Source organism: Acipenser ruthenus, chromosome 9, assembly GCF_902713425.1.
Source record: "Acipenser ruthenus chromosome 9, fAciRut3.2 maternal haplotype, whole genome shotgun sequence".
Lineage (NCBI taxonomy): Eukaryota > Metazoa > Chordata > Actinopteri > Acipenseriformes > Acipenseridae > Acipenser > Acipenser ruthenus.
In genome coordinates this window covers 56,598,156-56,610,949 of record NC_081197.1, presented here as the reverse complement: position 1 = coordinate 56,610,949, position 12,794 = coordinate 56,598,156, and the positions used below count along the sequence as shown (strand labels likewise).

At 40.9% G+C, this 12,794-nt stretch overlaps 1 protein-coding gene across 1 annotated transcript; it reads right to left on the bottom strand.

The window, feature by feature from the left end:
• Positions 1–730: 730 nt before the first annotated feature.
• Positions 731–7,519, bottom strand: LOC117405449 (regulator of cell cycle RGCC). Its single transcript, XM_034008515.3, has 5 exons — positions 7,320–7,519; positions 6,540–6,716; positions 3,155–3,268; positions 2,545–2,607; positions 731–1,149 (listed from the first exon to the last, which is right to left on the bottom strand). The coding sequence occupies exons 1-5, from the start codon at positions 7,351–7,353 to the stop codon at positions 1,142–1,144; spliced, it is 396 nt and encodes a 131-aa protein (XP_033864406.1). The 5' UTR covers positions 7,354–7,519; the 3' UTR covers positions 731–1,141.
• Positions 7,520–12,794: the final 5,275 nt, after the last annotated feature.

The following is a 12,794-nucleotide window of genomic DNA, read 5'->3' as shown; positions in this document are numbered from 1 at the left end:
CCCTGCACTGGAGACCAGCGCACGCTGTCCTGCTGAGCTAGGAGCAGGGATGTCTCAGCGGAGCCATCACCCTGCACTGGAGACCAGCGCACGCTGTCCTGCTGAGCTAGGAGCAGGGACATCTCAGCTGAGCCGTCAGCCTGCACTGGAGACCAGCGCACGCTGTCCTGCTGAGCTAGGAGCAGGGACGTCTCAGCTGAGCCGTCACCCTGCACTGGAGACCAGCGCACGCTGTCCTGCTGAGCTAGGAGCAGGGACGTCTCAGCGGAGCCATCACCCTGCACTGGAGACCAGCGCACGCCATCCTGCTGAGCTAGGAGCAGGGACGTCTCAGCTGAGCCGTCACCCTGCACTGGAGACCAGCGCACGCTGTCCTGCTGAGCTAGGAGCAGGGACATTTCAGCTGCTACTCCCCAACAGGTGTGGATATGAAGAAGCTCCACTAAGGAGCTATTATAGGATAGGTGCCAAACTTTCTATACAGTATATGTATAAATATAAAATACAACATAAATATCATATGTTTACATATAACGTTAATGCAAATAAAATTAATCTTTGCATAAACTTAGCATTCTTAAATTTAAACGTGAATTTTACAGAGGATGAATATTATTGTGAGTGCTCAGTCATAACAAATGTAAGCTTATTGAACCCAGTTCACAGTATTTAAAAACCTGTTCAACAATAAATGAAAACAATACAAAATAAAGCTTTAGATACCATGGTATTAGAATCTGAATCAAGATTTATTCAAGATACAAAAATATATTTCAATGAAAAAAAAACTAAATTAATAAAATTACAATAACCGACTCTATAAAATTACAAATATATTTCTATAAAAAGCTATTTAAATTATATTCAAGCTCCAAGTTTTCAGTAAAACTATAGCACAGCCCCATTAGAACTTGTAGGTCGTGTCAGCTGTAAAATACATGTTGCAGAGTCTTTATTATCACACACAGGAGCACTACTTTTCATATTCACAGAAGAAAAGCATTAGATAAGCATGCGTGCAACACATGCATATCCTCAAGTCCAAAGAGCCTGTATTTCCACCCTTGTCCCTCTTGGATTCTGTGCTTCCTCCTCCCCACTCCCCCTTTCATTCCGTGAACTGGTGCCGACCATCTTCCCTTCACATATCTGTGAACAAATGTGAGAAATGCAACACGATCAGCGTGCAGTTCAGTTCCCAAGGTGTCAATGCTATACTTAGAGGGGATTACATTTTATTAACATCTCATTGACCGGCCATATACAGTATACACCAGCATGTGACCAACAAGGCAGCCGCCAAAAGATTCCTTAGTTCATGCAGGGGTGAGCACTGAAGGGTCAGAGGAATGAAAACAACTAGAGGCCCAGGCCAGCTCGCTGAACCGCTGTCTTCATGAGAGGGACGTTTAACAGTATTTGTAACATTTTAAAAAATAAATAAATAAATCAATCACTGGGCTCCCGAGTGGCACATCCTGTAAAGGCACTCCGGGTGGAGTGCAGGATGCGCTCTATAGCCTGGACATCACCAGTTCGAGTCCAAGCTATTCCACAGCAGACCATGGACAGGAGCTCCCAGGGGGCGGCGCACAACTGGCCGAGCGTCGCCTGGGGGGAGGGAGGGTTAGGTCAGCCAGGGTGTCCTCTGCTCACCGCGCACCAGCGACCCCTGTAGTCTGGCTGGGCACCTGCGGGCTTGCCTGTAAGCTGCCCGAGAGCTGCGTTGTCCTCCGACGCTGTAGCTCTTGGGTGGCTGCATGGTGAGTCCGCAGTGTAAAAAAAAAGCGGTCGGCTGACGGCACACGCTTCGGAGGACAGCATGTGTTCGTCTTCGCCCTCCCGAGTCAGCGCAGGGGTGGTAGCGGTGAGCTGAGCCTAAAAAATAAATTGGCCATTCCAAATTGGGAAAAAATAAATAAATTGGCAATGACTAAAATTTATAAAAAAAAAAAAAGAGAAGAAAAATCACAAAACATAATAATGGACTAGAACACAGACACAGTTATTTTAGTATTGGCCCCAAGATGATGATAACCAGCATTTGCTTAAAGAAAATGAATCAGTAAGTCTGCTGTTTTCTTGGCAGTGTTTCTCCTTTTAAGCAACGGGCCCATTGATAATGGTTGTATTAACTGCCACAAAAATCTACATATATCTGCTTTAGTTGTCGATTAATGATGACTTGAAACATCATGTGTGGCAGGAAGGGAAGGGGTGTTGGGTTTTGTCAGAAGCAGGGCTTTTGCAGCCACCTTTAACCCTCTGTTGACATAGCAGACTGTCCAGACCCAAGAACAACGATCAATCTGCAAAGCTTCTGCTGAAGGGATCAGAAAACTGTTGACAACTCATGAGTAAGGGTGTGTGTCTGTGTCTTACACTGGACTAAATATGAGGTAAAAGAGAACAAAGGCCAACAGGAGAGTTAAGAATGAGTGTATAATACTTCCCCGGACACCAGAGACAAGTGAAACAGTCCGACAGCGTGACTTCAGTGGCAGAATGCAGTGAACAAGTCCGTGGACAGTGCCTGTCACTTACCTGCTAACGTTCTGTCAAGATCGGCAATAAAGTCTTCTAGTTCTTTTGTATCTCCAAGCTTTGCTGAAAGCACATTAGAAAGCAGTTATTACTTCCCATTTGCTAACAGACCTTCCTATTGCAAGTACCGACTGTCACACACAGTTCAAACACTGAAACATAATGACATGCGATCATCAGGGGCACATTAAAGCCGCATGTGCAAATGTTGTAGAAAGGTTGCATTCATTTTGTTTGCATGGAAACATTGTCATCCCCCCCCCCCCCCCATCAAAAAACTAAATCTTTCATTTTAAATGATTTATGTTATTAAAATCCCATCTGAAAACTGTTTTAAAAATGCTTCTTTAATCCCCTTTAGTAAAGTCGAACGCTCAGGGTGCGATTCTATTAATGTGTCAATAATAATCATCTATGTGCAACAAGCAGCCATATAAGAGGATGTTTGTTTCTTAAAATTAATGGCATCTTTATAAGACCAGCGGAGCATAGTAAAGACCTGGCCAAGCACGGACAACCATGGCAAACCACCAAAAAGTAATTAGCAACAGATCAGACACTGTGACTGCATGTGTACAGTAAATGCTGATCATGCTAGTTTAATATGTACCTCTGGGGGATGCGGAGGAGGAGGATGAGGAGGCCAGCGTGGGTGGAAACACAGTCGAGGAGTTCAGCTTTTCATCACTGAAGCTGAAGCTGTTTCTATAAAGGGAGTCTGCACCTGTTGGAAAGCACACAACAGAAAGCTAGCATGTTCTTAACATCTAAAAGGTGTCAATGTAGAGACAACGATTAGAGAGAGCAAGAAGCTTTGTGCCTTAATCTGGGATTCCCAAACGCGAGATGGACAAGATGCCTAGAAGCGGCTTTGAATTCCAAAAGCCAAACACAAACACACACACACACACACACACACACACACACACACTTTGGAAACATGTTCTGTGTTTTCCAGAATAGTTTTTAATCTATGCCAGTGCTGCAGCTGTGTAATCAGTGCATACTCTAATAATGACGTGTTTTTTCCTTACCATGGCATACAACAACCTTTTGCTGTCAACATTGTATCACAAAGTACAGAACCATTTCTGTGTGGTTATTAAAATGGCAGCATCCACTATAACGCGGAATCGAAGTGGCGAGGCAAATATAACACAATGCTGGTTTTACTAACTAAGCAAAATGAGTTAACAGGAGGCAAGGCACAAGATTGACATTTCATGCAGTGTATCCCAATAAGCAGAACATTTAAATGTTGGTTCTGGTTGTCTTTACCAGATATTAACATTTAGCTTGCTTTTCTCCTTCTATTTTTGCTTTTTGAATAACACTGAGTTTTCTATGCCTGACCTGTTACTGCTGAAATAGCACAAACGTAGGATTATCCTTTTTTAAAGTTTGAAATGCTATGAAGAGGAGAGAAAGCCTTTTAAACCAGGTACAGCTGGTGAAGGTGTATCAGGATTGTGAGGTGGAGAAACGTTTCTGTCAGCACAGTACAGCTATTGAGCCGAGGGTGCGAATTATGCCATGTGCTAGTTATGTGGTCAGGACAGGAGTGTACTTTGGCATTGAACTACTAGATCGATAACTGATTTAATTTCCTCTAGCATTTAAAAAAAACGTCTATGAAGTCCCCCCTAAACTTTCCTTCTTTTAGGCTAAACAGATCCAGTCACTCAATCTCCCTTGATTTGTAAACGTTTGGCTCTATGTCCAAGCATCCCCGAAGCCGTTTCATTGCCTCCCCACACCGCCTGGGTGCACTCGGCAACCCCCACGCCGCCTGGGTGCACTCGGCACCCCCCACGCCGCCTGGGTGCACTCGGCACCCCCCACGCCGCCTGGGTGCACTCGGCACCCCCCACGCCGCCTGGGTGCACTCGGCACCCCCCACGCCGCCTGGGTGCACTCGGCACCCCCCACGCCGCCTGGGTGCACTCGGCACCCCCCACGCCGCCTGGGTGCACTCGGCACCCCCCACGCCGCCTGGGTGCACTCGGCACCCACCACGCCGCCTGGGTGCACTCGGCACCCCCCACACTGCCTGGGTGCACTCGGCAGGCAGTGTGTTTTCTACAACCCCAGAATCTTTCTCTTTGCTGCTGTGTTCTGTTTCAGTTCCACCAGGGGGGGCACATTTGGAGTTATGGCGCAGTAGACACGTTTAACTTATTTATTTTTGTTTGTATTCCTAGCAACTGTAGATTATGATAGTTTCTCTTTGGGTCTGGACTACACACATGACCCACCCACACTCATCCACATACACGGAGAGAAGGTTTGGGTTCTGCGGGATGTTCTGAGAGGGGGTTGATTAGGGCAGGGTTTGATCATTTAGCACCAGTAGGATCTCTGTTTAGCATCAGTTTAGCACCAATTTTCAAAACGATTTGCACCCCTGACCGCCCACGACTTGCTGTTTGATCCCTACATGTTTGCGACCGTCATTCAACACTTTACTTTTATCAACATAAAATGTCATTAGAAACGTAGGGATCTAAAACACTGGGAACATTAAAAATGACTAGATTCTGTGTTTTTAAATTAGATCCCCCCAGTAGGGGAGACTGACCTTTTCTCGTTCCCAAACTTTTTTTATGAAAGGTCTGTATGCAGTGTAAATACCTTTGGATTTCCTTCAAACACTGTGATAGCTGCTTCCCCAAGCTCTCTGTCATCTGCAAATGTGACTCATTTGTTAAGAATAATTGGAACATGCAAGGGGACACAATCTTCTTTGTTGTACTCTTCCATCCCTTTGTACCGACTCTGTATGTTGCTCTTGTTTTTCACAACTTCAACTGCAGTCCAGTAAAATGTATGTTTTGCATATTATGTGCATGTTGACAGTACAATAAAAACTGCCCTGAGATTATCCCGTTCCTGCGGGCAGTACGATGGCTGAAAACTAAAGGGCTTAGACTAGAGATGGGTGTGTCTTGGTTTGGTAAACACAGTCTAATCTGTGGTTTGCATTGCAGTCTGCTATTTCAGGGTGGGAAACAACTGCCCAAATCATCATAAACACGACCTCTCATGGATGGTTGAGACCTTCAACACAAGTGAATACAAAGCTGCACGGGATTAGAGACCGAGTTCATTTTTATAAGGCAGCTAAACGCAACCACGTTATTTGCACGCTGAAACATTTGGAAAGAAACTAAATATTATTACTTTAAAAGTACATTTAATAAATACAATTTTTCACAATAATTAAGGTTAAGATTGTTTTTTTTCTATACAGTACCTATCGTGGTGTTTTAAAAACAGATGCGGGACAGCTATTGTACCTGTACCTTTCTTACACGTTGAAGCTGTCAAAGCCTACACTGGGGCATGCCTGATTGCCTCAGAGATACTCTGCATGGAGGTGGCAAGCAGATTTCAAAGTGGGAAGTTTTACACTCCTAAAGCTGGATGTAAACAACCCCAAATGATGTGCTTTCTATTACACTAACCAGCACCAAAGTTTCAAACCACTGGAGTATTTCTTAATCTCTTGTGAAAATCGAAACGGTTTCCTCTCTGGATAGTGTCCCGTGGAACTGTACTGAAGGCAATGCCATCGTACTCTGACTGACTTCCACTGAACACTCAAACAATAGCTTGAACCTACATCTTTATGCTTTGGTCTGTGCTTTGTCTGTGTGTCCCCTGTTTACTGTACCTGTACCTCCTGTTAAAAGCCCTTAGATTCCCACTTTCCAGACTTCTGGTAAATGTTGCTACCACTGTGACCATGAAACTCCTCAGTGTCACCAGTGTGTGTTGTTGAACACAGTCTGGCTCTTGTGCCATAGAGTACCAAGCATGGCCTGGCAATGGTTAACCATGATGGTCTCTCATTTTGACATCCAGCCCCTCACCCCTTATGAAAGTATAAGCAAGGGGGTGCTTGGATTGGAGTAGTTAATACTGTTTATAACTCAATGAAACACAATCTGTTCTCTGCAATCCAGTGGTGTTTCGCCTGCTACACAGTGACTTACTCTCTGAATCGCTGATGCCGCTGTCACTGACGCTGGCGCTACTCCTTCTCTTCATGGTTTTTAAATGTTCATCGTATCTGAAGTGCCTCTTGTGTACAGGGGATGAGAAATCTTCAATAACTGCATCGAACTCGCAAAGAACGGCGCTCAAGTCGTCGTCATCCTCCGGAAAATGTGCTGGAACAACCACAATACAATTTCATTCGTGTTACACGCTAGTGCTTTTCACCGAATACGTTGAATAAGTACACTACTTCATGCGCAAGTGCGCGCAGATTTCACTGATAATTTACCACAACAAACCAGTAATGCGGTACTTTTAACCTAGCTGTAAAATATTGGTTACTGGTTATTTTGCAGTGCAGCTTCTGTGCCCTAACTAAAATTACAGTAATACTGCAGAAAAAAAATATTGACAAATGTTGCAAATGGTAGCTCTTCATTTCAGCCTTAGAAAACTAAAGTGATGAAGTCAAATATTTCTGTAGTAATTTAACAATACAGCAACGTGGTTAAACTGGATACACAAATTGTATCCGTATTGTTGTCAACTGGCACACAACCAAGTCTTCACAATTTTCATAACACGAATCATTCATTTATAATAATAATAATAATAATAATAATAATAATAATAATAATAATCTGCACAAAACCAAAGACCAGCCACACTCCCACAGCCAACATGTACAAATATTACATTCTAAAAAAAGGATTTAGTACTCCGTGCATCTATCCACAACCAAATTCCAAGCAATGCATACAACTAATGTAACTTACATTTCTTCTGCGCGTTCACTTTGGGAGATTTCATTTCGACCCTGTTTCGCTCTTCTTATGCAGTATCCAACACGTACTCAATAAACACGCGTTTCCACCCAATGCAGAACACAATAGTTCCAAAGGTCTCTGTCTGCAGGTTCTTTCCTCTGCGCTTATCTGTTATCCGGAGCAATCCACACTGCTGTGATCGTGCGCGCCGGGCTCTTATACGGACCTCTTTGTATCGCTGAAGGGGGCGTTGACGTCGCTCATTCAAGGGCGGGGGTGCGGGCTGGGGCAACAAGATTGCGTTAGAAAGTGATGAAGGTTCAGGGGGTTACTTACGGGCAAAAAGTAACATATAACTGATCAGCCAGTTACGAATCATCTTGGTAATGTCATTTAAATAGCTGGAAAACATTTGACACACATTTCTTTATCTAGATGTCCTGTTAATACGAGCGAGAGCCTCAGCGCAATAATTGAACCCTGCTTTTATATAACATTACATATTAGATAATATAACATTAGATAGCATAACATTAGATAAGATCTTTCCAGGCAAACTAATTGCTTTATCAAGTTTACTTCGTCCCTCAAATCAAGAGCAGGAGGTTATATACTTTGAATCAGTCATACTCAGGTGTATCTAACCATTATAGATAATTATGATTGAAAAAAGGCACAGCTATATTTGAGGTAAATGTCACCGGGCTATTATTGAAAAAATAGTATATTACTTTGTAAATGTCGTGTAATATTTTGCTTTATGACAAAATAGTAATAATAGTAATAGAATACTACAGTAGTCATAATATGATATTCCATAGGAAACACACGTTCAGGTCTACTGTTTTTCCTAAAATAAAATAGGCGATAAAACCTGAATAGAGCTTATAACTGTAAAACCAAAAAAAAAAAAAAAATCTTAGTGAACTGTTTGCTTACTAAAGTGTTGACAACTGTCTGCGTGTATTTGTTAGTGGTTAGTTAATATTGGTAATTTTCAGGTAAATATTCTCTTTAACTGTATTGTTATGACACCTTACTATAATTTTGTTAACCAAAAAAGTTAAGTCTAAACGTAATGTATCAAATTACATAAATACAGCTTGTGTTCTGATTTTTTTCAAAGAAAAAAAATAATTTGGTTCTTAATTGGTCAACAGTTGTATGCTTACTCCAATCTGAACTCTTGAAAAGCTTAAAGCGCCATCTCGTCCTGCCAATGAAATGTGTTTATACATTTTGTTCATATTTCTCAACACGCAGGACACTTTATACACTGCGTGTGCCTGATTCCAGGCTAAAGAAGGTGGTTTGCTTTCCTCAAGCGGTCTCAATTAGGCCACTCTTTCCCAGCTCAAGGCTGGAATCCTCAACAGCTCCGAACACGACTTCTTTGAGCAGCGGCGTGCAAGACGGATTGGTGCTGCGTGCTCTATTCGTAGTCCGAATGAAATGCATGACGTTACACGTTGCTATTAATGTATAGGTCATAAAGTCCTGGTGTCATAGTTTAAATTATTGAGCAATACAGCGTGAAGCTGTTCACTGATCCCCCTTCCTTTTCCTACCGTATAAGTAACGACTGATTTATGAGTAAAGAGGCACCGAAGTTCTTTATCCCTTTTTAGGATTTGCTGTGCGATGTACAAACAAGAAGTATAGCCCTCATATATAATGGAATTAATGTCAATCTGTCAAACATTTTGACGTACAGAGCTTAAATAACCCTAACCCCATAGAGAAATGATGACACTGTACACAGCACCAGTGTTTGGGATATGTAGTTAGTGTCTTTTTTAAAATTAATTTTATCCATCAGGTTTTCTGGAATAAAGTGATATTCTTTGCACATATAAACTGTAGGCCTATAACATTCTATTCAGGGGGCAATAGTTTATTTGAAAATGTATACAGCTTTATCAATTCAGAAACAATATTCCAAATCTATATATTTTACATATAGATATTTGTTCTATATAACTATGATGTAACCTTCATTCGTTATAAATAGTTAAAGCGTCACCAATACGAGCAATGAGTCTATATTCATTCAAAAGGTATACTTCTATTTTATAGTTACATGTAATTTACCGACTTCTTATACTGACACACACATACACACACACACACACACATACTGTATATATATATATATATATATATATATATATATATATATATATATATATATATATATATATATATATATAGTATAAATCAATTATGTATGATGGCATCTTACATCTATTACATATTTAGTATGTTACAAGACCATTTATTACACAAATGAAGATGACTTACACACCTGTGGCAAAGAGGTTTTTTTTTTTTTACATATTGTAAACATACATGTATCATGCATAGGGTTACGATGTGTTAAATCTGTTTGTAAATACATTGCTGAATTGGCCAGTATTTTTTTAATCTGAGTGCTCCATACAGCCAATAGCAGGTGTGCATGTTACACCGCTCACTTTATTTGAGCTTGAATGGTTGAAATAGCTGCTCTTCAAGTCTTCCAGGGCGAGGAGTGTAATGAAATGCACCCAGCTTTGTTTACAAGCAGTGCTGTCAGCTGCCTCGTGATCCAGGCTGCATGTTCACAATTTCAGATGTTGGGCAGGCCGACTGTACTTTACATCTCCTGGCGACACCCCAGACAATATTTCATTAAACACCGACTGTATGAAGCGTTCAAGAGATGATGACAACCTTCAGTATATCACAGTATATAACAGAATAGAAGACACCCTTAACACATTCAACTTCAATTATAACATAGGTCATGTTTTAACACAGTATATAACAGAAAAGAAGACACCCTTAACACATTCAACTTCAATTAGAACATAGGTCATGTTTTAACACAGTATATAACAGAATAGAAGACACCCTTAACACATTCAACTTCAATTATAACATAGGTCATGTTTTTTTAAGACATCGAAATGCATTCTTACAATGCCTTAAATGTAGGCACATTGGAACATATTGCTGCGCAAAGCAAAATTAATGTATGTGCACACATAAAGCACACAGTGTGCAAAGCCCTCTAGCGGGTCTTTAACGAAGTGCAGGGTGTCGCAGAGTGTATTGTAACTGTTACGCTTAACACCAGCTGCTGTACCTAATACAGCAATAACGTTACCTGACAAAATGAAGCTTTCCACCAATAGAGAAGTGCAGATAAAATGATGCATGTGTGGCACTGTATTTTGATGTACGACTCATAATCATACAACAAAATTGCACAGTAAATATGTATGTTTACTCTGTAATGTAATTATTCTATGCCTTTACTTTTACGAGAAATATGTTTTACTACACGAAATACTTTCTATAACGTATTTTTGTAAGAACAACTCTGGAAATTGCAGTACTCTGTTATCATCTGACAAATCCACTCGCACAGTGGAAGGCATTTTCAAAAGTTATACAGTATATAGCAAATAAACCACATCAACTCCGTCAGTTTAAGTACGGTAACAGCAATACTCTCCTTAGCAGACAAGTATGCTGCAAAAATGCAGAACATAATGATATACGATATATATATGTGTGTGTGTGTGTGTGTGTGTGTGTGTGTGTGTGTGTGTGTGTGTGTGTGTGTGTGTGTGTGTGTTTCAGATAAAAGCCACTAATAGTCTAAGCCCTTGAGCTGCCACGGCAGGGGTGGATAGTTACGGTACCCTCTAGACTGCTCCCAAGACAAACCTGCACAAGCACGCTGTAAGTATCTGCAACAGTGGCGTAAGTAACACCTTGTTTAATACCTTGAATGTTTACCAATCAGCATAGCAGATGGAAAGAACAAGAAATGTGTTTACAGCTGCACGTTTCTGTTTACTTTTGTAACTGCCGCGTTACATTTTAACACGCAGGGTTTCTAGCGAGTGCCAAAAGCAGCACCTTGAAATGGAGAGACTGAGTCCTGCTCTCAGTTCACATGCCCGCTGTATTTGAACATGTGTTTTATGGATATATCTAGTTTACTCTTGCCATGCCAGTGTTTACATTGCAAGATATTCTAGTGGGAAGCATTCGGATAGACACACGTTTTTCTCTTTGTTTTTTTCTTGTAAACAGACAGCTAATCGGTTATACTATACTGCCTGCGGGTCTTTAATTCTCTGTAAATCGCATTACATAAACCGCCCTTTAGTGGGGGTGGAGAACTTGAACAATAAAAAGAGCATATCAAATGTACATAAATGGGTCAGCTACAGCAGTCAATATCATAAACTCATCATGTGTGTTTGTTTTGCTTACTTAACAAGAATAAGAATAGGAATAAAGTGAAAAAATGTAATTTTCATGGCAGTACCCAAACGTTTCTCCCCTACAAACTTTATTCACAGTTGAAACTAAACATCTAAAATCATTTGCTTAATTGGTTTACATGTAGTGTACTCAGTATACACAATACTGAGTATACCACAGTGAGATAATTGTGCGTGCAGTGCTAATTCATTCATATATCTATCTATCTATCTATCTATCTATATAGTAAAGCTGTAACCAGTGCAGGACAGTGAAAGAACAACATGCTTGGTATTGCTTGTATTGAGCTGGTCTCTGTCACTGTGGTTTAGTGCTTGAAGACACTAGTGAAAGGACACTCCATGGTTTGCATATTCTGGAGAACATCCTTCTATTCCAGCACATTGCAACTATGTGTTCATTTGCTTTTGCTTTGTCTGTCAAGATGATCTAATACTATGTTCTAAAGGTCTCATGTCTGGTCTCTATAGACCAGGGCAGTCTCTGTATGGTATTAACTCTGACACTATGTTCTAAAGATCTCATGTCTGGTCTCTACAGTCTCTGTGTGGTATTAACTCTGACACTATGTTCTAAAGGTCTCATGTCTGGTCTCTACAGACCAGGGCAGTCTCTGTATGGTATTAACTCTGACACTATGTTCTAAAGATCTCATGTCTGGTCTCTACAGTCTCTGTATGGTATTAACTCTTTCACTATGTTCTAAAGGTCTCATGTCTGGTCTCTACAGTCTCTGTATGGTATTAACTCTGACACTATGTTCTAAAGGTCTCATGTCTGGTTTCTACAGACCAGGGCAGTCTCTGTATGGTATTAACTCTGACACTGTGTTCTAAGGGTCTCATGTCTGGTCTCTACAGTCTCTGTATGGTATTAACTCTGACACTATGTTCTAAAGGTCTCATGTCTGGTCTCTACAGTCTCTGTATGGTATCAACTCTGATACTATGTTCTAAAGATCTCATGTCTGGTCTCTGCAGTCTCTGGCATGCTTTCAATATGTATATTCTTACTAGCAACATGCTTTCTATAATAACCGATACCCAGATGTGAGGATGGAAACATCCTGATCATATCAATCCTTGCATTTCAGGTGTACTGAATTACTGTTGAAAGGTCATGGTTTTGTACCTGGTCCAAAAACAGTTCATTATTAAACCAAATATTGCAATATAATCCTTTTGATTCTGATGTATGCCACAC